Source organism: Notolabrus celidotus, chromosome 4 (genome assembly GCF_009762535.1).
Source record: "Notolabrus celidotus isolate fNotCel1 chromosome 4, fNotCel1.pri, whole genome shotgun sequence".
Lineage (NCBI taxonomy): Eukaryota > Metazoa > Chordata > Actinopteri > Labriformes > Labridae > Notolabrus > Notolabrus celidotus.
Genome location: NC_048275.1, coordinates 3940212 through 3966651, shown reverse-complemented (window position 1 = coordinate 3966651; position 26440 = coordinate 3940212). Strand labels below are relative to the sequence as shown.

Sequence of the window (26440 nt, the reverse complement as noted above, 5' to 3'; positions counted from 1 at the left end):
CATTATGTATTGATTACCATCAGCACATAAAGATAATTTTAACCAGTATGACAAAAAGTGTATCTAAATCTGATTACCAACCCCAGCTTTAATAAAAAGGATGATTTTTGGATGCATATATCGACATATGTCGATAGCTACATATGTCTGTGTGATTCAAGATTCAAGATTGTTTATTGTCATTATGCAGGCATATCGAAATTTTGCAGGTGAGGTGGTAATCAGACCTGTCTGTACATGTAAATGTCCTTGTTTTCTTGATCTCCTTTAAATCGAATGCAAGTCATTTATGTACCCTGTTTGTACATTTACAGCTGAAGTGTTTTTTTTTTCATTTTTGCATGTGTACGTATATATATTTATACTCAATAACTTTATATGTAACCTATTTATTTATATTTATTTATTCTGTGTAGTATGTAATTTGTTTAAAGTTGTGACCACTTGTTTAATGCCAATTCTGTTTTGTGAAAATTTAGAAATAAAGTGTTTAAAAAAAATGTTTTTGCAGCATGCATCAGTTAAAAGCATAAAAAATTATTGTATAAAAATGATGCTCTTTATTTGTGATGGTCTTGATTAAATTCTGGGGGCATAAGAAGGCATCAATATTAAATTCAGTCTGATTCATCACCACTAAAAAACGCCTCACATGAGCTTTAATAGTCAACAAATATGCAGTAATGTAATTCTTTTGACTCCTATATCCCTAATTGTGTATTTTAATCCATCCTGAATAAATATTGCTCAATTATTTTGTGCTGTAATTCTCCTTGAACGTGCAATTTTTCTCCATTTGTGGGATCAATAACAGTTTATCTTAAAGCTCATGTGTTGTGTTGATTTTGGCGCCCCCTGTGGATTCAGTAGTAAGCTATATCTTGGGTGATATTATCCTGTACGTGTCGGGTAATGATTTTAGACACAAAATGTATCACTGAAACTAACAGTAAGCATTTAATATTACTGCACTGACTCACTCATTCTTATCTCTGATGATCTGGTCTGCTTTGGTGAAGTCATAAAGTGATGTCAGTATTAATCACAGTCTGTCCTACTACTACATTAATGTAGCTGTACATGTATAACACAAAAAGTTTGGTAAAATGCTGATCAAAATTGATTTTGATGGATTATAAATAATTTAAACCCTCTATAAGACAACATATCAACTAGTTAAGCGACATTGGTTAAAAACAGGCATGACTCTGTAGTGGAAGTCACTGCATGGGCTCCAAAAACCATTATCTGTGAATAGCTCATCACTGCATCATTACATTCAGGTTACAATTGTACAATTCTAATTTTAATACAATAAATAAATAAGATAGAATGAGTTCAGTGTGAAAGAGTAAAGAATACAAGCTTTTGAAAAGGGAAGTTTTGTTTTTTAACTCATTTTTTTCTCACTAGAATGACAGTAGAGCTAATTGAAGTGATAGCTTTAACGACAGTAAATATAAAATGTAAAATGACACACCTGTTAATCAAACATCAAGCTTCATAGCAGTCAGATAAAGTGCTGCTGTCACTGTCTGGTCCCTGACTGCGTCATCAGCTCCACCCACCTTCACTTCCTGGTCTGTCAGCTTCCGGTTAGCCCCGATGCTAGTTAGCTGACGCTAGCACACTAACGTTAACGCGCCGGAAGATCATTCCTTCTTTTCTTTCCCAAATAAAAATCTTCCTTTACAGCTGTAGTCGAATAAGGCCCGCGTTACGACCATCAAACCCCCTCTTTAAGGTCATTTTCAGTCCGTGTGAAGCTCACTAATGCTCGGCTAGCATGGCTCGCGCTGCGTAATGACAGTAACCGTTGAAATCAAGCTAGCTACATTTATATGCTTCAGTTTCCTTTCAGAGCATGCGCAGTGCAGCAGCTCGGTACAACATGGGTGCCTGGCTCACTGTGACTTGCAGTTACATTGCTTCATTGACCGGTTAAAGTTTATTGCCCTTTAGTAAATCAAAACTACACATATATGAGCTGCTGGCTCAGTTTGTAAGACAGAGACCTAGAGTCAGAACATGGGGGTTGTAGTTTTTCAGTGTTTTTAACGTTGCAATGCGAGAACCACCCAGTGTTATGCTGCGTTCAATGTCTCCTTGGACAGACTTTTTTTTTTTTTATATATATATTTCTTATGAGGTTTTTCTGCTGTATACATCATTCAAAAAGTGCATGTTACCCAGTTTTATATTTTACAGACAAACAAGAACACATCATACAATGACAACCACTAGTGTCCAATCCAACGTGTTTTGAGAATAAGAAAACAGGAAGTACTCACGGATCAGAAAGAAGATATAATACATAAAACAAACAACAACAAAAACAAACAAACAAACAAACAAACAAACAAACAAACAAACAAAAATAATAGTAATAAATACACAAATAAATAGATAAAATGAAAATGTTCTTATTTATTTCTTTCAAACAAAATCTTGAATTCAGTTTCCACAACTTGGCCCACGAGACATACACCACATTAGTCCTCAAGAGAGGGAATAGAATTTACAAATGACATAAAAGGACCCCAGGTCTTTTTAAAAAGATCTGAACAACCTCTAGAACTAAACTTAATTTTCTCTAAATAAAGGAAGGACATTAGGTCTTGTAGCCAGGAATTTTCAGATGGCGGTTTAGGATCCTTCCATTGTAGAAGAATGCGTCTGCGGGCCACAAGAGAGGCAAAAGCAATAATATTTCTTTCCCTAACAGAAAAGCGAGTTAAGTCCTCAGGGACACCAAAGATTGAGATTAAGGGGCTGGGAGGTACAGGTCTACAAAAAACTTTTGATAATTTATCGTAAAAAGAGGACCAGAATGATCTTAGTTTCAGACAGGAGAAAAACATGTGTGTGTGTGTGTGTGGCAGGTGAAATGGAGCATCTGTCGCACAGTTTGCTTGTGTTAAACAGTATTTTGAGCGACAGCCTTTATTAATGAATGAAGTAGTCGTTCATGAAGCTGTTGTGAGCAGTTGGGTTTAATTTTGTTCTCGGATATTCCCTACACTACATATTCTTTTCCAGGGGACTATGGTCCAATACAGGCACTCAGTAAATGCATTGAGCAAATCAAAGATTGGATGTGCCAGAATTTCCTCCAATTAAACAAAGACAAAACGGAGGTAATTGTTTTTTGGGGCTAAGGAGGAACGACTTAATGTCAGTGCTCAGCTTCAATCAGTAATGTTAAAAACTACAGACCAAGCTAGAAATCTTGGTGTAGTCATGGACTCAGACCTGAATTTCAGCAGCCACATCAAGCAAATCACAAAGTCAGCCAACTATCATCTCAAAAATATATCTAGAATTAAAGGGTTTATGTCTCAGCAGGATTTGGAAAAACTTGTCCATGCATTTATCTTCAGCAGACTTGACTACTGTAATGGTGTCTTTACAGGTCTCCCTAAGAAATCAATCAGACAGCTGCAGCTCATTCAGAATGCTGCTGCTCGAGTCCTAACAAGGACCAAAAAAGTGGACCATATCACACCAGTTCTGAGGTCTTTTACACTGGCTACCGGTCTGGTTTGTTTTTAAATAACCTGGTGCAATTTTTATCGTGCAATAACTTACCTTATCTATTATCATAGAAGTGTACATAGTGTGTATATAATATCTGTAATAGTTTCCATATTTTATTCTATTTTTACTTTATTTTCTTTTCTTTTCTTTTATTATGTTTTACCCTTGTCATTGCTATTATTATTGTTATTATATATATTTTTAACTATGTTAGTACATTGTTGTATTACCCTGTCCTTTGTTGTAAGCTTTGTAACAAAATAATTTCCCCCAATTGGGGACAAATAAAGTATATCTTATCTTATCTTTACCTGTGATCAACCTCCCCCAGTAGCCAATTTTCCCACACTACATGAACGCATCGTCCCTTTGTACACCTTACCTTGGATATTTTTCTCCGAGCTCAGCCAATCACATGACGCTTAGGCGTTCGCTTCCACCGTGGCGTCCAATCAGAGAGCTCCGTTGTGCTGGGGGCGGGATGATGTATGTGTCAATCATCCTCTGGAGGCGGGGAAAGGATCACAGAAAGAGCTAAGCTAGAGGGACAGCTAGTCAAGGCAAAGCAGCAGCGCTCTGCGAAAACGACTTTTACCCATCCACAGCAAACATCCACGACGTTTAAACCCCACGGATTGCTCACTTAAATGTTCCCATGGATTACTAATACACTTTCGTCGAAGAACAGGAGTGTTTCTCAACTTGACAGCCTCGGTAAGCCTGCTTTTGTTCTGCAGAGCCATCGCTATTTTGAACATTTTTCACTAGCTTACTTCCCTGCTGCTACCAAGGCAACCTTGACGTTAGCTAACTAGTTAAGTAAAGCTGGCAGATATTTTCGGTGTTGAATGAATGAATGAAGCTGTAGAAAGTCAGCTCAGTGTGGGAGTTAGGCTGTAGGCAGGACATGAAGCCGAGGACGGGCTGTGTTCCTCCGGGGTTGGAGAGTTTCGAGCCCCGCCGGAGTGTTGTGTTGTTGAGCGGAGGAATCCTCGGGAGGTTGTCGTCGAGCTTTGCTGTCATTAAGCTCCGATTTAAAAGTGATTTATCTCTAAATACCTGCTGAGTAATGTGTGTAATACACTGAGGTCAACATATTGGACATACATGACCACAGTATGTGAGGATGGGATAGAGTGACATGGCTGTAGGATGGGATTCTGTCGAGCAGAGAATTGAACAGGTTAACTGCACACACTGTTACATGTTTTTATCCTGCAGTTAGTTCCTGTTTTAATCATCTCCCCTTTTTTCATAAATATCCTACACATGTTTCTTGTTCTTGTCTAATTTGTGCAATTTTTATTTATTTATTTATTTTTTAAATTAGTCTTTTCGCCTGTGCCCCAGTGTGGTTTGTACGGAGGCCCTAAAGGTCAAATGCACCAACATTTCATGACCACAAAAACGTTTCAGTGAATGCAAATAAACATTCACAAAACATGAAGATGTTTCATGAAGGGTGTAATTATCTTACAAAGTGGGAAACATATTTAGAGAAATGCAAAAATAGAAAAACATTTATTTAAATAAATGGTAAAAACTGATCAGGAATAAGACAGAATATCATAAAACAAACAAATATTGGAATATCAGAATGCTTCATGGAACAGAAATAATTCACAAAAAGCAAACTGAAAAAAAATTACAAAACAAATCCAAAAAACTGAATGGGAGTACAAGTTCAGGAAGTGCAAAAATTATTCAATAAAAAAACAAAATAATGTTTCTAAAATAGAAAAAAAATGCGTCATGAGACAGAAATAATTTACAAAAGTTAAATTTATTTCAAGATGTATTGAAAAAAATTCCCAACACAAATTATTTCATGAAGGGTACAATCATCTCTCAAAATCCCAAAAATATTTTATGAAACGCAGAAAAAAAGTTAGCAAAACAAACATACAAAAATTAAATGAATGGCTAAAACATTTCAGGAAATACTAAAATATTTTATACAGCATTTATTAAATCACAAATATGTCATGAAACAAAAACAATTTACAAAAGTTTAATTTATTTAGGAACTGTAGAAAAACATTTCTCTACTCAAAAAATATTTCAAGAAGGGTTAAAATCATCTCACAAAATGTTAACATAGTTTATGAATTGCATAAAAAAACAATTCACAAAACAAGTAAACAAAAATATTGGAAAGTCAAAGTTTCATGAAACGATCAATTAATGAAAAAAAATACATGTCATCATGGGCGGCAAAAAAACCCATCAGAAACATAATAATTTGAAAATATATGTAAAATATGTCATTAAATTGAAATGATTCACAAAATATAGAAAAACATTTCTCAACACAAGAAAAATTATTCAAGGATAAAATCAGTACATAATAAAACAAATATTGTATGAAATGCAGACAAAAACAATCCACAAAACAAACTAAAAATGTAATGATTTGCAAGAAAATGTTAAGGAAATGGAAATTTCTTTATAAAAGAAAAGAAAACAAAATTATGAATGAGATTGAAAATAACTTAGAAAAATCTCAAAGCCCCAAAAATAATCAATGAATCCCAAACACTGTTCAGGAATTGCAAAAACAATTCTTGAAACCAAAAAATATTTCATGAGACTCAGAAAATATTAATCTAAAAGCAAAAAATATATATTTCATGCAGGGAAAAAACAATTTCTAAGAAACTTTATTTTTAACTGTAACAAATATTTTTGTGTTTTTCTTTAATGTAAATATTTTTATATTAAAAAATATATTTTTGTTTTATTATTGAGACATTTTTCATTTGGGGAAATGTTTTTTTCCCTTCATGACATGTTTGCTCAGCTGACCTTCAGGGCCACCGTACATTCGCCTCTCCGGAGTGACTTGCTCGGTGTTGGTTGTTCCAGTCTTCCTCGGACTGGATCAGCTCAGTCTGGGATCAGGTCTGTCTGAACCCCGGACAGGAGGCAGAGAGGGTTAATGTTAAAGCTGTGATGGTGGAACTGGGAACCGGACTGGACATGTTGGAAAGGTCTGAGGCTTTATTTACGGGGCTGTTGGAGAGGGGGACGCGGTGTGTGTGTGTGAGTGTGTGTGTGTGTGTGTGTGTGTGTGAGTGTGTTATTGTGGTGGTCAACTATCACTCACTTGCGGGACTCGTCTGGGGCGGATGACATTGTCTCCCCACAGAGGGCTGCGACCTTCTGTCGGAACAATAAACCATGTTGTGCGTGATGTCGCTGAAGTCCTCCTCGAGCTTGACCTTGTTGGAACCATAGACTGTGGAACTGAAGTGCGTTCTGTTTGTTTCTGTGTGAGGAGCAGGGAACAGTCAGAGGAACGCCGGGAACATTGTGTGAAGTGACTTTTAAAGCTCGCATGTGTGACTCTCACTTCGCGCGGCTGCTTTTACGCACACGGCTGTAACATGACATCCTCATAGAGCCGCTGCTGCTGCTGCTGCTCTGGCTGTTACTATGGGGGTCCGTTTGTGCCAAAAATATGTCGTCATGCACACTGTCTATGTCTACTGAACATGTGAGAAGGCAAGGCAGCTTTATTTGTACATTAAAAGCATTGGAAACAATCAGACAGGCATAAAAGAACACAATTAAAATGACAAATATAATAAAACAGAAAAAAAGTGGAAAATTAGAAATATATTAAAAATTACATCACATGTTTTATTTAAAGTGAGTTAAAATGAGCTAAGATAGGGAGGCAGTGGCAAATAAAAAAGTCTTAATCTTGGATTTAAAAGAGGTGAGAGTTGGAGCAGACCTGCAGCTTTCAGGGAGTGTGTTCCAGATATGTGGTGCATAATGACTAAACGCTGCTTCACCATCAAGACATTTGTCTATGTCCATGGAACGTTGAGCTGTCCTTGTGTCATTTGACTTTGTCATTACATCGTGTCGTCATGATTAGGACCCAAAAAGCTAGATCGGATATCGGTGACAAGGGGCCGATATATAGTGCTGATCCACATGGCAGATCTATTCATGTCAGTTCTATGCTTTCCTGTGTTTACAACAGCCACGTCAGTAGCGTCCTCTTTGCATCTTTATTTTTTGAAGTTATATTTTTGGTCTTTTACACCTTTATTGATAGCGGAGAGGACAGTGGACAGTGTAGGAAACTGGGAGAGAGTGGGGAAATGACATGCGGCAAAGGAGCCACAGGCTGGATTCAAACCCGGGCCGCCCTCTACATGGGCGCGCAACTTAACCAGTAGGCCAAGTCCGCGCCCACGTCTGTGCATCTTTAGCCAGGTGGAGCATGATGGAGGATAACTACAGAGGCTCTGCAGTTTAGCTGCATTTCATACTTCTTTTGCTAACAACTCCGGCGGTAATGTTTCGACGGATGGCAGCCGAGCTGAAAAAAAAAAAAGGAGCCCAAAGGAGGAAGTTTACGTCAGCTGTAGCCGACTGCAAAGAAGGAAGAAACCTTCTATTAATGGATTCAAAGTGTGAAAACACGGACAGGTTATTGGATTTAATTGTTCTGGATCCTTGAAGTTAAGGGATTCCAGCCTCTGGTTTAGCACTTTGAACACAGGTACAGTTCACCATCAAGACAGAAAAGCCTGAAGTTGCTAAAACACGATTCTATCCTCACATCAAGGAATAGAGATTGTTAAATCAATACCAGGATCGGATCGGCTAGTATCAGTATCGGCAGATACCGAAGCCCAGGTTTCGATATCGGTATCACCTAAAAAGTAGGATCGGTGCATCCCTAGTCAGGACGTGTCATTTGACAAAGTGTCATTATGATGTGTGTTATTGTTTGTTGTCTTGATGTGCAGTTTGGCAATGTCTAATAACGTCTTGTTTGACAGCGTCACTATGTGTTGTTACTACGTGTCGTCTTGATGTGTAGTTACTATGTGTCGTTTGACAACGTCGTTGCTATGTGTCGTCTTGATGTGTATTGTCCCCTAACACTAATTTATTTTTCATGCATCATAGCCTATTAACAAGAACAATCGGAATAAAAGTCAAAATATAGAAGTGTATACTTTATTTAAAATATTAAATAGCTCCTGTAATTAAGCACCTTCAACTGCCAAACAATTATGATAGAGTAACTTGAGGGGGGGTCTTTCCCTCCTTGTTTCTTTGTGTGGATGAGACCAAAACTAGGAACCTATCTATGACTGCCTGCCTGGAAATGCCTGCCGAGTTCTAATGTTTTCTCATTTAATTTCTTCTAAACAGACTCTGTAACATACTATGTGTACAACCTTAAATAAAAATTTGTTCGAAAAAAAAAATTATATATATTAAATAAACAATAATACCAGCAAAGATTAGTCAGAGTGATCAGAATTAATTTAAATGTTACAATACATAATGCAACGACTTTGTCAAAGACACATCAAGACGACACGTAGCAACAACACATAGTGACGACGTAAAGACGCTGTCAAACAAGACGTTATTAGACATTACCAAACTACACATCAAGACAACAAACCATAACACACATCATAATGACACTCTGTCATTACATCATCACGACACGATGTAATGACAAAGTCAAATGACACAAGGACAGTTCAAAGTTCCATGGACATAGACAAATGTCTTCTCACATGTTCAGTAGACATAGACAGCGCGCACGATGACATATTTTTGGCACAAACGGACCCCCATAGGTTCTGCTGTCGGCTGCACTCTCTGCAGACACACAGACAAGGAGGGGAAGTGAAAATGAACTGCTGCAACAAAGAGAGAGTCTTCCACAGATCAGGGTGAATCTCGACCACAGTGCCAGCTGTGCAGTTCTCATTTTAACAGTGTTTGTGCGCTCACCCCGTCTCAGACGACTGTTACAGAAATGGCGTCATCCTCTGCTGTAGTCAGTCAGTCAGTCAGTGCGCTGCAGACAGCAGGAGCACCACGCTGCCGCGCTCACAGACCCGAGCACCGTGCGCCTTTTTACTGTATCTTTAACCTCTTAATCATCCGAGCCTCCGTGCAGACCTCCTCTTTGTCCACAGACCTGCACAGCTCGGCTCCTCTGCAGCTCTGCATTACATAAACGGCTTTGAGGGCTCTGCCAGCAGCCTGCCACGGGTTACTTTGCAACACAGACATTTTGGGGAATGCATTACTTGGTGGGATTATTGCAGCAAATGAAGCTCTGTTACCTCTCCACAGGATGAGGTAACATGTGCATTGCCTTTTTTTTCCGAGCGCCCCGGCTCTGTCATCGAATCCAGAACTAGTGATGTCATCTTGTTGTGGCAGACTGAAGTTGTCTGTGATGCCTAACCGCCTCTCTCACCTCTGTTTTTCAGCCTGGGTTTCGTCACACTGGTCACCTAGAGGACTCATAGAGAGATGAAGGTAGGTTCATTCCTTTTTTATGCAACACTCACTCCTTATATATCAACATCTCACACGCATGGCTCGGTGTTGTCCGACTCCAGTCCCGTTTTGCAGGACTTTGGACTCGAGCACTGATGACTCGGACTTGAACTTGGACTCTGACTCAAACATCGACTGCATTAGGACTCAGGCTTATATATTGATACAGGCTGTTTGAATGTTAGATTTTAGAGCTGTCCGTGTGTTCGCCTGCATGCATGTTCACGTCAGGATAGAGACACTCTAACAGCCGTGTGTGTTTCTTTCAGAGATCTCACAGTCAACGCAGCGAGAGCAACATGTTGGATATTTAAGAGACTCATCAATGAAAGAGACAAGCTCAAACTTTAACAGACATCTGTAGAGGAGTATTTTGGCTTGAAATGCCCATCCTTAATATTTATCTCCATGAAAGAGCTCTGATGTTAATGAAACACGTCCAGAGGGTCCCACAGAGTCAGCCCAGGTTTGGATTAAAGCAGCCGCCTTCCTTATAATAAATAATATTACCAATGACTCGAACACTAAGGACTCTGGACTCGACTCGGACTCGACTACAACACCGGCATGCCCTCACCCTTTTGTTCCAGCGTGAACTTCCTCTAAATGTCACTTTTGTTCTCGTTCAAACGCACCGAGACGAGCTCCGTCTTCTGATTTGATGAGCGTGATAATGAGTTTCCAGAAACACAGACTGCGAGCTGTTGTTTTGATGTTATGCTTTGTTAGGTTGTGTTATTGAATTATACGCAGAGAAGGAGCCCGACTGATCGGTCTCACCCTGAATCCACGTCGCACGACGGTGGTACACGGAGAACGGAATAAACAAGCTGTGAGAGGAAGTAAATATTCAGAGTAGGGATGCACCGAAAATTCAGCCACTGAAAATGTTCTCTCTCTCTCTCTCTTCATCTCCCTCTATCCCTCTCTCCAACACGGTCTCAGCAGATGTGTGTCTAACATGAGTCTGGTCCTGCTGGAGGTTTCTGCCTGTTAAAGGAAGTTTGTCCTTGCCACTGTAACTTGCTAAATGCTGCAAAGTGCTCTGCTCATGGTGGATTAAGATGAGATCAGACTGAGTCCTGTCTGTAAGATGAGACTGGATCTGATCCGGTCTTGATGTTGTGTCTTTGTTAATAATAGAACATAGAGTACAGTCTAGACCTGCTCTGTTTGGAAAGAGTCTGAGGATTTTTGCATAAACATGAGAAGTAGGGATGCAGCGAAAATTCGGCAACCGAATATTTTCGCCCGAAAATGGCCCAGAAGTGCATTTTCGTTTTTCGGCAGAAAGACATTTCACGGCCGTAACAGAAGGTTGTGATGACGCAAGCAAAGACGGCAGACAGTATGCGCTTGTCTGGATCATGGTCTGGATCATGGTCTGGATAATGGTCTGGATCATGGTCTGGATCATGGTCTGGATCATGGCCTGGATCATGGCCTGGATCATGGTCTGGATCATGGTCTGGATAAGGGCCAACATGTCTGCATCCGTTCTTCCTTTAATCGCAGCACTAAATCGTCTTCAAAGCAAAGAGGTTGAGAGGAACCTCGGAGTGAAAACACTGAAAAGTACACTCTTTCACTGAGATCTATTCGGATCCTCTGCCCCTCATCGCGACTGTACTTGATCCACGTTATAAAGATCATTACTTGGGCGTGGGAATAAAGCAGCGCGCACAAGAAATGATCCAGGCCGCCATGGATGTGGAGAACCCGCTTGGAGACGGAGAAGTGCACAGCGCAGGAAGGAGAGCAGGGCGCAGAAAAAATGTCTCGTCTCTCTGAACCAGATGAGGGGGACGCACCCTCTGTGTCTGATATGTTCAATGAGATCCTTGATGTTAGTGAGGTTAGCACACAGTCAGAGCCATAAATGCAATGGTACTAATAATTGGCCTAATCATTTCTTTCGGGTTTCGGTTTTGGCCATGAATTTTCATTTCGGTGGATCCCTGATTCAGAGCGGTGGTGTTGTCTGAGGGAGGATTTCAGAGTCAAGCTGCAAAGTTACAGATCTCTGATTCATGACGTAGATGTGAGCGCTCTTGTTGTGATTTGTAGTCCGTCACTTTAGCGCTAACGATGCTACGCTTGTGGTTAATCAAACTATCCCACCGCCCGCTAATAGACGCGTTAGCAGTGTCATTAAGCTGCGATCACTTTCTCCTGACCTGCTTCAGCCTCCTGCGTCCTGACTCGAGCTGCATGGTGTTTTGTGGTTACATAACGGGTCGGCTGTGTCACAGGGAGACAATAGCATTCAGATTGTCATGAGCAGAAACACTGTGAGCGTGCAGGCGCAGACTGCAGCTCCTCTCTCACTCCTCTCTCCTCAGAGTGTCTCCTCTCTCCTCCTCTCTCCTCCTCTCTCTGGTTCGGTAAGCGCTGACAGGACTGAAGCTCTAACGCTGACTTTCCCCCGTTTCATGTCGAAGCATTAGTTGTATTTTTTATTACAGCGCCGCTCTGAGTCATCTGGCTCTATCGATGCTTGAGGAGCATTCACTTATTTTACTGCTCGGTGTAGACGGAGCATCTGCTCCACGCACCAACACTAAATTAGTCTGCAACAAGGACAGACTTTCATTATGCTCACTGAGTGTTTCCTCCTCAGCGTGTGGATGTTACACCTGAAACATCACACACCCTACAGGTGTGTGATGACTCATGAAGGAACTACGCACCCTTCAGCAGCAGGAACCAGGGTCTAACTTTAGTTCCTGGGTAGTTAATCTCTCCCTGTACTTTGCAAAGGTCCAGGAACTTTGGGGGCGGGGCCTGCAATGATGAACGAGTACCCTCAGTCCACAATAACATCACACACACCTGTGATTCTCTTGGTTTAATACCTCCTGAACATCGGTCTTCTCTGAGTCTGATAGTGTGAATGCGTCTGTCAGCTCCCGGTGTTCCAGTCTGAAGAGTGACCCTGTAAACTGGAGACCTTCAGCTGAACGTGTCAGTGTTTGTGGAGTTTACAACAGCTGTTGAAACACAGAAGGAGTCCTCGGGAATGCATCCTAGTTTAGTTTTTATTCTCCAAATATCCTCATCAGATATTTAATGATCGTCTAAAGACGTTTGTGAGGGATGCATCCGGCTGAGAGTCTTCAGTTAATAGGGTCGCTCTTTAAACTGGAACACCGGTCCATCTCTGACATGACTTTAAAATCTGTCTTCTTGCTTGAAGTCGAGCGTTTCAGACGTTTTGAATCCTCTTTGTCTCTAGAGCTCGTCTCCTTCAAAGCTTGATCAAAAACAGCACAAGAGGAATCTCCTTCATGCTAACAGGCTAACTGTGGTGCCACACGTAATGATGCCAGCCTGTCTGTCTCCTTCTATGTTGTCATCTTAGCCTCGAGCACCAGCCGGGAAATACAACCCAGTTCACGTTGGTCGAAAAGAGGTAAAAGTGGAGGAAGGACGATTATAGTCCAGTGTTAAATTTGTCCAGTTTTCAGCCACACTTCTAAAAAAGCTGTTGCATAATATCGTCTGTGGCTCCGGAGGTAAAATAACAAACGATGTAAAGTGCTTCTGTGGTTTTAAATCCTCCTCCAAAGTTTCTTTATCGTGTCGAAGAGTTTCTGATGGAAGCAGACGTTTCCAGCGCTGTAGGAGGAACGAGTTCCTCCTGCATGTGGTTCTGCGGTGATACGGTTCATCCTCAGCCGGTCAGCTGCAGGTGATTCTGTCTCAGCCTGCAGGGATCTTCAACTCCAGACATCAGTGAAGGTGTAACACGGACTGATTTGTGTTTGTATGCACGGAACAGGATTCTGCAGTCTGATGCCTCTGAATCGGAGGTGTTGCACGAGTGCTGGAGTCAGCATGTTCTCTAAGAGGACAATACGGGGAAGTGAAAGTCCCTCTGAGGGCTGGTGCATGTTGGAATTTGACACAGCTCAACAGAAAGAATATGCAAAACACGACATTTGCATTTTGGAGTGGAGCTTCTATAGATTTGTGGCTCCCAGTTTTAAGGACTGCCCTTGGCCGTGGTGCTGGCTCTGTTTGGTCCTGGTTTAAAGCCGCTCTGGCTTTGCCAAGGCAGCCCCTGCTGAAGCCCAGCCGCTGTGACTGTGGTGACTCTGCCTCGGACAAAGAGGTGATTCACAGCAGGATTATTGTACGTGTGAGCCGGGCTGGGAGGGAGCTTAATTCTTTCCTGCGTGCCTCTTGCATGTTCCTTTGTTCGGCCTAAAAGCCTTTTCATTACGGCACAACATAAAGGGTCAGAAAGCTTTGTTTGTGATCGTTCAGAGCCTGCTGCTGTTTCAAAGATCTAATTACTGTAATGATAATAATGTGTCACGCTTAATCCAGTCAGACGTCCTCACCTGAGTCGTTTAAAAACCAGTTCATGCTCCTGACATCCTCCCGCTTTGTTGTGAAACTTGAAACAGCCGTGACACATCCATCATAACAACAACATGGTGTCAGCTCGGCTTTAAGAGACGTCCGGATTATAGTCTGCCGTGTGGATGCAGCACTGACCTGAAAACTCTTCACACTGAAGACACTTCCAGCTCCTGAACGAGAGGTTCAAAACAACGAGGGTTCAGAGCAGCGACGGGGAAGGGGCTGTAGATAGAAGGAAGGGTTGTCCCACTTCAATCCATCACTCAACCTTTACTTATTCATGACACATCATAGAGGGGGAACCTGCGTTTACACTGACATCAAGTCAGGGACAAAAGAGCGGTATGAAGCAGGAGACAGGTGGACTGAAGGGTGTTTAAATCACCAACAGGTGGGACGGAGTGAAATCAGAGGAAGCCTCAAACGGGAAATAAAGTACAGCTACGTAAAACAGCTTTCATGCCGACATGCTCCTCCTCAGACTCGCCAGAACATGTGTGAGTCGCCATCTTGAATAACTACAGACATCCAAACACAACTGAAACCATAAATATGTTAAGTAACAAGAGAAGAACATTTAAATATCATTAAGAAAGATATGCCTTGAGAAGAACAGACGAGTATTTGTTTGTTAGATCCAGTGTTCATTTCGTTAATGAAATTTATGACGATAAATGTTCGTCAACGACTCATTTTTCATGACGAAAACAAGACTTTGACGAGCTAAACTGCGGGTGATGTGATCTGTAATCCTCTCACTTGATCCCAACATGAAGAGAACAAACCAGAGTCCCGCTCTGATTGTTCGGAGGATGAGTCGGGATAATTCGGCCTCAAATCTCCTGAAGTCTCTTTTTAGTTTGCAAACCGATTTAGTGGAGTCAAACTGCTAGAGCATAAAATTCACGGCATGGGAATAACTCAGTAAATCGTCCTGCTTCGGTAAATGTTTTTAGTTACACTTCACCGCTGGTTATTTGTTTGTGATGATGCAGCGGCGAGGCTTGGATTCAGTCCGGCGACACCGCCCTGTCGTCTGCAAACAGAGCGAGGTTTCACTCGTGATGCGAAGGTGATGTTTTGAGCTGCGTGTTGCAAACAGTCTTGAATGTTTAGAGGGTTTCAGCAATGTGTTTCTGCATGCGTTCATCCTGTGGTGTGGTTGTGCAACGCTCAGGGAATCCCCCCCTGCGACTGAAATAAACAGCAGGGTTCGTGCGGGTGCTTGACATCCTTGAAAATGCTTGCCTTTTAATGTTGTGTTTTCAAGGTTTGAAAAAATGCTTGAGTTTTGGGTCTAAGTGCTTGTAAATGCTTGAAATTGTAATCATATATATTCCACATGATGTCTCCTGCATTAGGCTGATGTGCCCTGTTAAGGTCTTAAAATGACATGACTAAAGCTGATATAATTTGACCCACCCAGTGCAAATCTTCATCCCTCTCTTACTGTGTGTCTTGAAAAGTTTGAAAATCAACCTTAAAGTCCTTGTAAAGTCCTTCAATTTGACCATGAAAAAAGTGTTTGGAACCCTGAAAGAGAATCTGTAAATCACCCTCTTCAGACTTCAGACTTTCAGAATCTTAAAGTCTGCAGTTTCTCCTCTCCCAGCTCGCAGGAAGCGTCTCCTCTCCAGGTCATAGAAAAGAAAATGCTACAGTCACTCCGGCTGTCCAAGAAATGCACTATAAGCAGCAGCAGCTTATTTTCAGCCGGCGCTCTGTGGAGCTGGCTGTTAAATTTTTCATGACCTGAGAGTCTTTATTGAGCAGAAAGCGATCTCATTCTGTTGTTGCCTGTGTCACCCCGGTGCATTGTGTTTTTAGGGAGGCTGCAAAGATTTCAGCGCTCTCTCTGGATGTAGCAGCATTGCAGGTTTTGTTTGTGAGGTACAGAGACGGAGGTACTTTACGGCGAACAGCCGCTCTGTGATTTGTCTCAGATTGTTCCTTTTGTGGAGGGAAAAAGCTTTTAACTGATATCTGAGTCCATCCTCAGACTCACTGCAGATATCTGAGGTCAGGAAGCTGCAGAAATAAACCCTCAAAGCAAGATCAGTGTGTGTGCCTCATCCGTTCAGCCTTACATGCATGAGACTAGTTAGCTTTCCACCATGAGCAGAGCACTTTGAAGCATTTAGCAAGTTACAGAGGCAAGGACAAACTTCCTTTAACAGGCAGAAACCTCCAGCAGGACCAGACTCATGTTAGACACACATCTGCTGAGACCGTGTTGGAGAGAGGGATAGAGGGAGATGAAGAGAGAGAGAGAGGATAGTGGGGAGACGGATAGTAGTAGTTGTAGCAGCTGGAGTCTGGCACGTCCACAGCAGCAGAGATCCAGAGGAACCTACGAGACAAGGGAGCTCAGGGACTCCAGAAAGGACTATGGTTAGTAACTTTAATGGGACAGGAAGAGTTAAAGTAAGGGATAAGGAGAGAGGAGCTATGGAGAGAGTAGCTAAGGTGAGAGGAGCTAAGGCGAGAGGAGCTAAGACGAGAGGAGCTAAGACGAAAGGAGCTAAGAAGAGAGTAGCTAAGGAGAGAGGAGCTAAGGAGAGAGTAGCTAAGGAGAGAAAGAGGATAAGGAAAGAGGAGATAAGGTGAGAGGAGCTAAGGAGAGAGTAGCTAAGGAGAGAGTAGCTAAGGAGAGAGGAGCTAAAGAGAGAGGAGCTATGGAGAGAGTAGCTAAGGCGAGAGGAGCTAAGACGAGAGGAGCTAAGACGAAAGGAGCTAAGAAGAGAGTAGCTAAGGAGAGAGGAGCTAAGGAGAGAGGAGCTAAGGAGAGAGTAGCTAAGGAGAGAGGAGCTAAGGAGAGAGTAGCTAAGGAGAGAAAGAAGATAAGGAAAGAGGAGATAAGGTGAGAGGAGCTAAGGAGAGAGGAGCTGAGGAGAGAGGATCTAAGGAGAGAGGAGCTAAAGAGAGAGTAGCTAAGGCGAGAGGAGCTAAGGCGAGAGGAGCTAAGGAGAGAGTAGCTAAGGAGAGAGGAGCTAAGGAGAGAGGAGCTAAGGAGAGAGTAGCTAAGGAGAGAGGAGCTAAGGAGAGAGTAGCTAAGGAGAGAGTAGCTAAGGAGAGAGGAGCTAAGGAGAGAGGAGCTAAGGAGAGAGGAGCTAAGGAGAGAGTAGCTAAGGAGAGAAAGAAGATAAGGAAAGAGGAGATGAGGTGAGAGGAGCTAAGGAGAGAGTAGCTAAGGAGAGAGTAGCTAAGGAGAGAGGAGCTAAAAAAGAGAGAGGAGCTAAGGAGAGAGTAGCTAAGGAGAGAGGAGCTATGGAGAGAGTAGCTAAGGCGAGAGGAGCTAAGACGAAAGGAGCTAAGGAGAGAGTAGCTAAGGAGAGAGTAGCTAAGGAGAGAGGAGCTAAAAAAGAGAGAGTAGCTAAGGAGAGAGGAGCTATGGAGAGAGTAGCTAAGGCGAGAGGAGCTAAGGCGAGAGGAGCTAAGGAGAGAGGAGCTAAGACGAAAGGAGCTAAGAAGAGAGTAGCTAAGGAGAGAGGAGCTAAGGAGAGAGTAGCTAAGGAGAGAAAGAAGATAAGGAAAGAGGAGATAAGGTGAGAGGAGCTAAGGAGAGAGTAGCTAAGGAGAGAGTAGCTAAGGAGAGAGGAGCTAAAGAGAGAGGAGCTAAGGAGAGAGTAGCTAAGGAGAGAGTAGCTAAGGAGAGAGGAGCTAAGGAGAGAGTAGCTAAGGAGAGAGGAGCTAAGGAGAGAGTAGCTAAGGAGAGAGTAGCTAAGGAGAGAGGAGCTAAGGAGAGAGTAGCTAAGGAGAGAAAGAGGAGATAAGGAGAAAGGAACTAAGGAAAGAGGAGATAAGGTGAGAGGAGCTGAGGAGAGAGGAGCTGAGGAGAGAGGAGCTAAGGAGAGAGGAGCTAAGGAGAGAGGAGCTAAGGAGAGAGGAGCTAAGGAGAGAAAGAAGATAAGGAAAGAGGAGATAAGGAGAAAGGAACTAAGGAAACAGGAGATAAGGTGAGAGGAGCTGAGGAGAGAGGATCTAAGGAGAGAGGAGATAAGGAGGAACCTACGAGACAAGGGAGCTCAGGGACTCCAGAAAGGTCTATGGTTAGTAACTTTAATGGGACAGGAAGAGATAAAGTGAGAGACAGGCAGAGAGAGGAGAGAGAGGGAAAGATAGGATCCCAGTGTGTCAGTCTGAGCCTATAGCAGCATAACTAAGAGCTGGTCCAAGCCTGATCCAGTTTAACTATAAGCTTTATAACTACAGGTGTGTTGGGTCACGTTCGAGTGTTTAATCAAGCAGCCGGCCTGGAGAGCGTCTCCACATCAGTGCTGCAGGTGAGCAGACAGAGAGCTGCTTCTGATTGTTCCACTTCTGTTCCCCTCACTTTGTCCCCTCGCACGTAGAAGCTGGAGTGGCGCTGGAGGCTGCTGATGAATGCGGCGCTGCTCTTTTTATGACAGAATCTTGGATGAGAGCGGCTCTTGTAAGGAAGCCTGGTGTTGTGTTTTTATTTTAAGTTAGTGAGAGGATGTTACACCTCCCTAAAGGCGCAGGAATTCCGCCTCTCTGAGCTTAGTCATCTTGATTGGGTGAACTTCTGAGGCGGGGGAACATTGTCTGTTGCTCAGAGCTGGCTGGCTGGAGTGATGAAAAAATGAAAAAAAGAGAAGGAGACAGTATTTTCTCCAGACAGCTGAAGGCTAAATGGCGATCTAATCCAAGAGTGGAGTTTCTTTCATAGTCGTAGCTGAACGCAGGGAGGTGGGGCCGTATTCGTGGAAACAACAAACTGTCTTCTGTTTGTGTTGGCATGTGAGCATCACAAATGTAGATCTGGACTCCGTTGTGTGAAATCACCCCCTGCCTCGTTACGTCTGGCCACAGCTGTCGAGATAACCCAGCTGCTCCCTGCCTCAGAAGAAGAAAGGATCCGGGAAACAAACAGAGACGAGGACTCGCACCACAAACAGTCGCAGTCCGGCTTTGTGTTGCAGAAAGCTCTGGTTAGCTCGGGGAAATGGCTCCTGCGACATGTAAACCTGGTGTTGGCAGGGGCAGCTGTTTCTGAGGCCAGACTCCGCCGAGGACTAATGAGGTGTTTATCTGAGAGGTGGGGAGGCTGAAGTGCACTGGACTCTGCCCCTGAATCCCATCTGTCAGACTCCCAGAGACGCAGGAGGAGAGGAGGCCCGTCATGGCTCGGCTGTGACGAGCTCGTGGCCTTTTGAACGCAGAGGATGCAATTTGTGTTTCTATTTTCAGCCTGTTGAACTCGTCTGTTTTGATGGAGGGAAGCTTTTTTGATTGCTTGTGATGCAGACTGGTTTTACACTCATACAATCCTCCTGAACCTGTCTGTTATGATGCTTTATTTGTGCACAAATCCTCAGACTCTTTCCAAACAGAGCAGGTCTAGACCGTACTCTATGCTCTATTATTAACAAAGACCCAACATCAAGACTGGATCAGATCCAGTCCCATCTTACAGACAGGACTGAGTCTGATCTCATCTTAATCCACCATGAGCAGAGCACTTTGCAGCATTTAGCAAGTTACAGTGGCAAGGACAAACTTCCTTTAACAGGCAGAAACCTCCAGCAGGACCAGACTCATGTTAGACACACATCTGCTGAGACCGTGTTGTAGAGAGGGAGTTAGAGAGAGAGAGGGAGTTAGAGAGGGAGATAGAGAGGGAGAGAGGGAGTTAGAGAGAGACAGTTAGAGAGAGGGAGGGGAGAGGGAGGGAGAGGGAGAGAGAGGGAGAGAGAGGGAGGGAGAGAGAGAGGGAGAGGGAGAGGGAGAGAGAGAGAGGGCGTGGGGGAGAGAGAGAGGGAGAGAGGGAGAGAGGAGAGGGGAGAGAGGGAGAGAGGAGAGAGAGAGAGAGAGAGAGAGAGAGAGAGAGAGAGAGAGAGAGAGAGAGAGAGAGAGAGAGGGAGAGAGAGAGAGGGAGAGAGAGAGAGAGAGAGAGAGAGAGAGAGAGAGGGAGAGAGAGAGAGAGAACAGCCTGAGGGACACATCATCCCATAATATTTGATTTTAGGTGAAGGTTTTATGAGCATATCGCATCAAGTGAGGACATTGAGATATGCTGTATGGATGACACCATCGTTCATTAATGCGTATAAAATATGTAATATATATAATATGGAATGTATGTGTATGAATCTTATGTGCTTTGGCAACAACATGTCTTTGTTTCTGCCAATAAAGCAAATTGAATTGAATTGAGAGATGATAGTGGGGAGACGGATAGTAGTAGTTGTAGCAGCTGGAGTCTGGCACGTCCACAGCAGCAGAGATCCAGAGGAACCTACGAGACAAGGGAGCTCAGGGACTCCAGAAAGGTCTATGGTTAGTAACTTTAATGGAACAGGAAGAGTTAAAGTAAGGGACAGGCAGAGAGAGGAGAGAGAGGGAAAGATAGGATCCCAGTGTGTCAGTCTAAGCCTATAGCAGCATAACTAAGAGCTGGTCCAAGCCTGATCCAGCTCTAACTATAAGCTTTATTAAAAAGGAAAGTTTGAAGCCTACTCTTAAAAGTAGAGAGGGTGTCTTCCTCCCGGACCCTGACTGGTAGATGATTCCAAAGGAGAGGGGCCTGATAACTGAAGGCTCTACCTCCCATACTACTTTTAGAGACTTTAGGTACGATGAGCAGGCCTGCATGTTGGGAGCGTAGAGTTCTAGAGGGGTAATATGAGCTCTTTAAATCATTATTATTATCTCTTACGCCAAGACTATTTAAAAATAGAGTTAACTCTCTTTGTTTTTTAGCTTCTATCAATCAAATCTGTTTGTTTTAATCTTCAGGAGCGTTCAGTGTTTCAGGAACAGGGTTGCACAGATTCAGTGGAACAGTCTCAGTGAAGAGAGCAGCATGTGACCGCCTCTCTACCTTTTCATTCAGTGCATGCAGCAAAGAGACACGGTGTACCTGCAGCTGTTCCTCCTCCTAAAGCTGCAGCTCTGTCGTCTCTATAAAACCGTTATCTGCTGAGTTCTCTACAGCACTCCGGGCTGTGAGGGTCGGATCACGTGCACAGAGCGAGGGAGAGGTTAACGTGTTTACACGCAGGCAGTAGGTCATTTGTTTTTTTTTACAGTGAGTGCACATGGAGCCAAACGAGTAATAATAAACAAAGAGTCTGATTTAGAGCAGGATTTCTGGAGTTATGTAACGCTCTGATTGCTGATCTGCAAACAGTTTAAGTATGTCAAAGGTCCAAACTATTCCAGTCATGGTGCAAGTATGTGAGAGAGTCTGCAGCTGCATTCAGCTAAACCTGTATGCTGTGTGTATCGTCCTTGTGGGAACAATCGAGGTGCAGTTTGTAAAAGCACTCATTCTTCTGTCAGGTAGAAGAGCAGACGTTTCTGTGCACCTCATATTTAGAAACCAGAATCCTCCCTGTCACATCCTCTACACCTTTCTCCTCAGCTGTCACATTTCCACCTCCTCACACTCTCGATGCGTCTGCCGTCTGCCGTGTTGGTTTTGTCATGTTACGTCTGTCATGTGTGGAGCGGTGCGACGAGTAATCCGAGGATCATCTCCTCTGTGTTGTTTTCCTGTTAGGTTTGAATCAGGCTCGGTGTCGGGTAGGCAGAGAGCATTGATGCAAAATAAAAACAATCAATAATTCTCCTCAGATGCTCTGAAGCCTGAAGGAGGAGTCTTATACTCTGGTGTTACTGTGATGCAGTGCTTACCCAGGAGATGGCGCTGGTGGACGTGTGTAACAGCCTCACTTTTCTACCTCATTAGGTCATAATCATGCATTTAAAGAAAACTGTGGTTTATTTCTGAGTCAATAAACTTAGTAGAGTGCTGGTTTGATTAAAAAGACTCCTCGTGTAAAACAACAAGTGACCAGCAGAGCTGAGCTAGATCGAGATACACGTCTGCACACAAACTGCACATTGCTGAATGTAGTGAAAGTCTGTTCCAAGGTTATTATAGTTAACGAAAACTAACGAAATAACGAAGACGAGAAGTGAAAAAACATTTTCGTTTACTGAAATAAAAATAAAAACGAGGCTTCACAAAAAAACGAAAACTAACTGAAACTGTATTGTGAGTTTACAAAACTAACTAAAATAAACTAAAATGATAGAGAACATGTCTTTAGTTTTCGTCTTAAACTCAGTATTTTGAGTGGATATGTAATAAAGTCAGAGACTGATCGGGTGGACGTCTCTGCTCTGCTCTCTGCTCTCTGCATCTGCGCGGGAGCGCGCCGAACGGAGCCTGCAGCTGACAGGCGCGCGCACTCACAGCGAGGCAGAACTGCAGGGGGATTAAATTGAGACGAACTCTCTCGCTCCGACTACCTGCCCTGTTTATAACCGTTCCTGTGTGAATGCCCAACAAGTAAGTATAATGAGACGGAGAACTAACTTTTCCTGTCCATAGGCATTCACGTGTGTTAAAACTCCCGAGAGAGCAAATAGACGCCATGAGGGCATGCGTCATCTCATATTATGAATCACCCATATGATCCTGTTCTGTTCATTTATCATTATAAGTGTTAATGGTTAATTGGTGGCAGTGGTATTAGAGTGATATGATTATTAGTATACTTGTAGTGGTAGCATCTGAATCATTATCTCTGTATCAATGATTATTGTTTATTGCTTATTTTATTGTTAAGGATGTATCAGTGAGTCACCATATTATTTAACACTATAGAGGGTCAGTAATGCTAGCCTAAGTGTCCATATTGTGACCATCACCCTTATGTTTGTGTATTTATTTGATGTGTTGGCCTCTGTGGCCTCATTGGGTCTGCTGTACTGTTGTGCTGTAAAAGGAGAATATTCACTAAACAGCGAAAGTCAGGAGAAAGCGGCAGAGCCCCATTTGGGATTACTTTGAATATGACTGTCTCTGATAGGAGTAAGTGCCTTGCAATGGAAGGTGATAAAATATGTAGACCATTTCTCAAGGGGGAAAATCCCACTAATCTTAAAGTCCATTTGAAAAGCTCACACAAGACGGCTAACCTAGCATACCTTGTCAAGGCAAGAGAGAGCGGCCAGCCCCCTTACCCTGAAACAGAAGCTAACCCCCGGCCAGGCACACAGGCAAAAAAGACTAAAACTAATACTGAAACTAATAAAAACTAAACTCAAACTAAGCATTTTCAAAAAATAGAAACTAAACTAAACTAGCAAACCCGCTTCAAAAACTAATTAAAACTAAACTGAAATTGAAAACAAAAAGTCAAAACGAAATCAAAATAAAAACTAATGAAAAATGCAAAACTATAATAACCTTGGTCTGTTCCTCTCTGCGAGTCCCCCAAAAACAGACTTAAGGTGCTTTTCGACCGCAGGAAGTTTCCCCAGGAACTATGGACCTTTTGAGGAACTATGTGCAATTCAACAGCAGGAATCAGGGTCTAAATTTAGTTCTGGGGTAGTTAATCGCCCCCAGTGTTCATTCAACGATCGAAAACAGCACAAGAGTAATCTCCTTCATGCTAACAGGCTAACTGTAGTGTCCCACATGACGATGCCGGCCTTCGTCTCCTTCTTACTGCCCTCTACTGGTCTGGAGGTGTAGTGCAGTTACTTTTATTTATTCTCTATACGTCACTGGTGTGATTTACAGAATCTCCACAGGACTTCAGGCCTCGGCGGAAACGCAAACAGGAACCATTCAGTTCCTGGAGGACTAGTTCCTGGCATATGTGTCTTACATTCTAGATTTTACGGTAGTTTGAAATGTAATACTCAAAGTGGGGATGTTCAAAAATGACTAATTATTCAGTTGTTGAAACAAATCTTAATTCTGACTGACTAGCTCAAAGGTAAGAAAACACTCAGAACTCAGCTGAACGAAACACAGGATCTTAGAGTTTACAGGTGAGCTACGGTTAGCAGAGCTAGCACCACCAGAATTCAATCCACATGCCTGTGCTGGTCCCTCATGGCTCTGGTGGAGTGGTTATATGTCAGTTTAACAAGACACAGCCTACATACAACTATAATCTGTCACTTGTGCTCGTTTACATCCAGGTAGTAGAGCTTTAGAGCGTCATGTCAGCATACATTAACCAGAGATGCAGCTCCAGCTAGTAGAGGGAGGCTGAACTACAGCTGAGACACAACATATGACCGACATTTGAAGCCTACGGTCTTGTTTGCTTTTGTAGATCATATCGAGGGATTTACTGTGATCGGTAAAAAACTCCTCACAGGAGCTTTAAGGGAAGTCTGAGTCAGCTCAAGCTCAGGGGGGAATTATCTGCTCGCCACAACTTCTCCCCCCTGGTTAAAGGCTGTGTGTCTGCAAACAACATGACATGTGTGTGTTCTGCCTGCACACAGCGTGTTCACTCCGGGACTTGTTGTATAAACTTGATTAAATACTCCTGTCAGGTTCGTAACAGTCTTGGCTTCGCTGAATCCACTTCCGAACTGCAAGGACCAGAAACACCGTCTGCCCTCATCCACACACCGTCTGCTTCCTCTGTGTACTCTACCCTCCGTAAATCTGTTCTTCAGGAGTAAAAAAAAGAGAAAAGGTTGATAAACATCCAATGATGACACAAGATGGTGCCGTGTGTTCCGGCGTAGCGTCTTCTTTGTAGTCATCAAAGCGGGAGTGAAGTGGCCTTTTTGTTTGCTCCCTCAGAGGCTTGTTTTCCAATACCCAGAGCAGATGGTATGTGTTTTCCATGGATGAATCACTGAGCTGAGCGGGTCTGCATAGCTGGCCTACACTGAGAGAAGCTTGTATGTGTGTCCTCCTGGCTCAGCCGCAAAAAGCACACCTGAGTTAGTCGGCTATATTTAAAAAGAAATGCTTTGACTTCACGGCTTCTTGTCTTGTTTTTATCTCCTCAGACTCTGGAGGAGCCCCCCTACCTGACGGTAGGGACGGATGTGAGTGCCAAGTACCGAGGGGCTTTCTGCGAGGCCAAGATTAAGACCGCCAAGAGGCTCGTCAAGGCCAAGGTAAGTCACATTTCAAAGCGCTCGCGGTCCAAAATTAAAAATGTATTGTCTGCGTGTGTTGCGAGTGAAGTGTGGTGCGGCGGGGGCCGAGGGCGCTTGTCTGTGTGCGAAAGGGCAGCGATCAGGATCACGCCGTTCTGCTTTAATGTGCTTCCTTTAGGGCTGTGTTAAAGATGGCCACATTAAACACACGCTGTCCAGAAACATCCCTCAGAGGCGGATTAATGCTTACAAGCCAGAGCTCTGCAGACTCCTACTGTTCAAACCAGGCTGTGAGCTGAACGCCTTCAACACAGCTCTTATCTGTTCCCTCGTCATGATAGATTGTAGTGTTGTTTTTTAATGTTGTGCAGCACATTTGGACCATGTTTACAGAGGCAAAACTGTCTGTAAACATGCACATGTGAAGGCACTCTGATTTGCAAGGTGGCTTTTAAGTGAGTGCACTCCTTTATTTTCTTAAATCTGGAAATAAGTGGAGCCTTGGTCGTGCAAAAGTTAGCACGTCCAGGGTAGAGGTGTTTGAGTTGTGCACACGTCTGAGATTTGACTTCCTCATCCAGACAGAACATCTTGTACAGTATATGCTGAACTTTGCAGATGAAGCACATGTCCAGAGCTCAGAATTCTGGAACCCAACAGTCCAGAACCTGCCTTCATGGCTGGGTTTCTAACATAGACTGTATAAATAATGGACATAGTATCCATGACATCACCTATCTGTATCTGAAGAGCTGTTTTAAGGCCAATCGTCTGCAGCAGCCATATTGCTGCTGTCGAGCGATTGTGACGTAAAGAGGCGGGCTTTGAGCCTCCTAGCCAACAGCTACAGTGTTCCCGCCTGTCAATCAAGTCAGCTGTGCCTCTCATTGGAAGACTCGTAATCTCAATATCTTCAAAATTGCAGCGCTAGAAAAAAATTCACCCTGTACAGTGTGTGCCGATCGAAAAATGAGCTATCCAGACTACACTCGTCTTTTGAACCAGGCTGTAAACATGTTTATTTCTGCTGTAAAGATCGGCTGCTTTGAATTGGTGTGTGTGTGGTTTCCAGTACTTCCGGAGCCAGCCTCAAGTGGATCCTCAGTGAACTGCAGTTTTTAGCACTTCCGCATTGGCCTCATATTTTTAGACCGGAGGTTGCTGCTTGGTTGGTGACAAAATCGCCCTTTTAAGGAGATCCTCTAATTTGTGATGTCACGATTTGAGCAAATCTCGTGTTGATCTCGCTGAAATCCCGTGCGACAGCCTGTAGTCTCATCCTGGGATTACATCAACACACCTTTAC

General features: G+C 43.1%; 1 protein-coding gene and 1 long non-coding RNA gene across 2 annotated transcripts in view; both read left to right on the top strand.

Annotated features, from left to right (window-relative positions):
* Positions 1-4032: 4032 nt before the first annotated feature.
* Positions 4033-25152, top strand: LOC117811998. Its single transcript, XR_004631104.1, has 3 exons — positions 4033-4251; positions 9804-9852; positions 25042-25152. It is a non-coding gene; the product is annotated as an uncharacterized LOC117811998 (long non-coding RNA).
* Positions 25153-25376: 224 nt separating this feature from the next.
* arid4b (AT-rich interaction domain 4B) overlaps positions 25377-26440 on the top strand; it is a 16474-nt gene continuing 15410 nt past the window's right edge. The window contains exon 1 of the mRNA XM_034682275.1: positions 25377-25424. Coding sequence (XP_034538166.1) covers positions 25377-25424 — 48 coding nt within the window. The remainder of the gene's footprint in view (positions 25425-26440) is intronic.